Source organism: Phaseolus vulgaris, chromosome 10, assembly GCF_000499845.2.
Source record: "Phaseolus vulgaris cultivar G19833 chromosome 10, P. vulgaris v2.0, whole genome shotgun sequence".
NCBI classification, from domain to species: Eukaryota; Viridiplantae; Streptophyta; class Magnoliopsida; order Fabales; family Fabaceae; genus Phaseolus; species Phaseolus vulgaris.
The window spans coordinates 19,514,655-19,517,017 of NC_023750.2; the positions used below are offsets into that span (position 1 = coordinate 19,514,655).

The window sequence follows — 2,363 nt, forward strand, 5'->3', positions numbered from 1 at the left end:
TCTCGCCGTCGAGCGAGTTCAGGCAAGATAAAGACCTTCTCGCCGTCGAGCGAGTTCAGGTAAGATAAAATCCTTCTCGTCTCGAACGAGTTCAGGTACGATGTGGAGGGTGGAAGAAGTTTAAAGGATGGCTAAGGTAGGTTCGAAGAGAACGCCTAGCTATCCGGCTTATTGTTCTGAAACTCAGGGAGGTAGAGAAGGATCCGAAAGGCGCCTCTACCCCCAGATGAGGAAACAATAGCCAAGTTATGAAGGCAAAAGGAGGCTTACATCGTCGGGACCCGATGGCGATCAGAGGAGATTCAGGCGATGGCAAGAGTAAGGGCCCAATTTGATGGAGCAGATCAGGTGAACTATGTCTTAAACTATCAGTTGGATTGAAACTTGTTGTTTAGTAAGTAGTTTCACGCTAAAGCTCGTTGCCTTAAGTTCACAAGTTATTAGAATGCTATCGTTCGAAAGTTGATAGTTTGATCGAGTTTGAAGCAGTAAGTAAACGGTAGAATCGCTAAGTTAATTCGTTTAAGCGGTTTCTACAAGGAGAAGCAAAGTAAACAGAAAGACCACATGTGGAAGCGGAAAAAGTTATAATAAAGCTGTGCCAGTTCGAATACAAAGAAAAGAAAATTACAAGTAAAGATTGTGCAAAAGAAAATAGGCAAATAAGTGATGGAGGGAAGCAGCTAATCTTCAGAAGGAACGATCTTCCCATCCACCACTTCGTTACAAATCGACACCATGGAGAGGTCGAGCTCGGGGTATTGGCAGGCGACTTGCTCCAGGGCGGCGTCGAATCCGGCGGCAAGAACTTGGGCGGAGCTCAGTTCAAGCTCTTCGTTTTGCTGTTTGAGCCCCTCGGTTTGCTGCTTCAGCTCGTCAGCTCGCTTCTTCAGTTCTTCAGTTTCCCTACGAGTCTGAGCGAGGTCATCAGCAACCTTCTTGCCTTTGCCCCGCGCCTGGGCCAGCTCTGCAGCAATCTTTTCATTTTCCTCTCGAGCCTTGGCGAGCTCGTCCACGGCGTCGTCCCTCTCCCTCTCAACCCTTCCAAGGAGAACCTCCCGATTAGCCGATCTCTTCTCAAGGTTCTCCACCTTGGCTGCATCCGCTTTCATCGATGCCTCCAAGTTGGCCACCTTGAGCCTGTAAGGCACCAGCATGCTCTCCAGCTCGATTTTCTCTTGAGCTAAGAGATGCAGCTTCTGGCGCAGATCGGAGGCCTCCTTGCACGCAACCCTCAGCTCGACACTCATGGCATCCTCCACCCTTGAGTGATCAATCTCCGCCATCATGAGGTTGCAGGATAGCTTTTCCGCCTCGATCCTTATCAGGCGATTCTCCTCTTGAAGTGTGGAGATATCGCCCTGAAGTTTTTTGCTGGAGCTCTCCACAGCTTTTGTTATGATTGAGGGGAGGTCCTCTGCCATCATTTTGAGTTTAGCTGTGAAGGGCCCCCAGATTTCTCTGTCCGCGAGGGGAAGGCTTGCAGCTGCTGTTGGTGGAGGTGCTGAAGGAGCCTGGTGCTGGCTCTCACCACCACCCTCTTGAATTGGTTGATGAGGTTGGGTTTCCTGGTGTGGTGGTGAAGAGGGGGACTCGGTTATGAGTATGGGTGAGTTGTGGGCGCCTTCATACCCACCTGGTGCAGCTTCAGCGATTGAGGCAGTAGAAGGAGGACCCTCTCCAGCAGATACAAATGGCGTGGAGGCACTAGGAGGGTTCTCCATGAAGTTAGGCTCGTTCCCCTCAACTGCAGGAAGCGCAGCTGCCAAGGGTATTGCTTGGACTTGCGGTGTTGGAGCTGGGGGAGAGGGCGGTGTTGGTGTTGGGAGAGCGGGTGGTGAAGAAGGTGCCACCCTTTTCCTTTTGGTGACAAGGCCGTCCTTAGTCGCCTCATCATCCTCTTCTTCATCTTCTTGGATCACTTGAGGAGTTTTCCTCTTTGGTTTCCTCAAGATGAGCTTCTTTCGTTGAGGGGCGGGCAGTGCCTCTGGAGGAGCTGGGCCTTGAGGGGGCGATCTGCCCTGAGCAGCGGCGATCTCCACCACCGAGTTAGGCACAGTTTGGGAACCCGACGCCAATTTGTGGGTTCGGGCGAGCGCCCTCAGTTCAGCTAACTTGCCTTTTCCCAGCATGAGATCTGCACAGTGCAAAAATATACAAGTAAGCGCAAAGGCAAAGGTGAAATGTACGAGTACGTGTGCAAATGAGACAAACAAATGGTGCATGAAACAAAAAATCAAGTCCAGTGCGCAACAAGCAGGACGCCCAGTAATAGATAACAGAGATGCGCAATCAATCCCAACACAAGACAAAAACCTAGATGTTCCGTCTGGTTGACCGGGACGTCTTCGTGCGCGACCTCA

At 51.1% G+C, this 2,363-nt stretch overlaps 1 protein-coding gene across 1 annotated transcript; it reads right to left on the reverse strand.

The window, feature by feature from the left end:
• Positions 1-683: 683 nt before the first annotated feature.
• LOC137816243 (filament-like plant protein 1) lies at positions 684-1,724 on the reverse strand. Its single transcript, XM_068619322.1, has one exon. The coding sequence runs from the start codon at positions 1,722-1,724 to the stop codon at positions 684-686; it is 1,041 nt and encodes a 346-aa protein (XP_068475423.1).
• Positions 1,725-2,363: the final 639 nt, after the last annotated feature.

Coding starts and splice junctions, on each gene's coding strand:
- LOC137816243 (XM_068619322.1), bottom strand. CDS start 1,724: ATGGAGAACCCTCCTAGTGCCTCCACGCCATTTGTATCTGCTGGAGAG.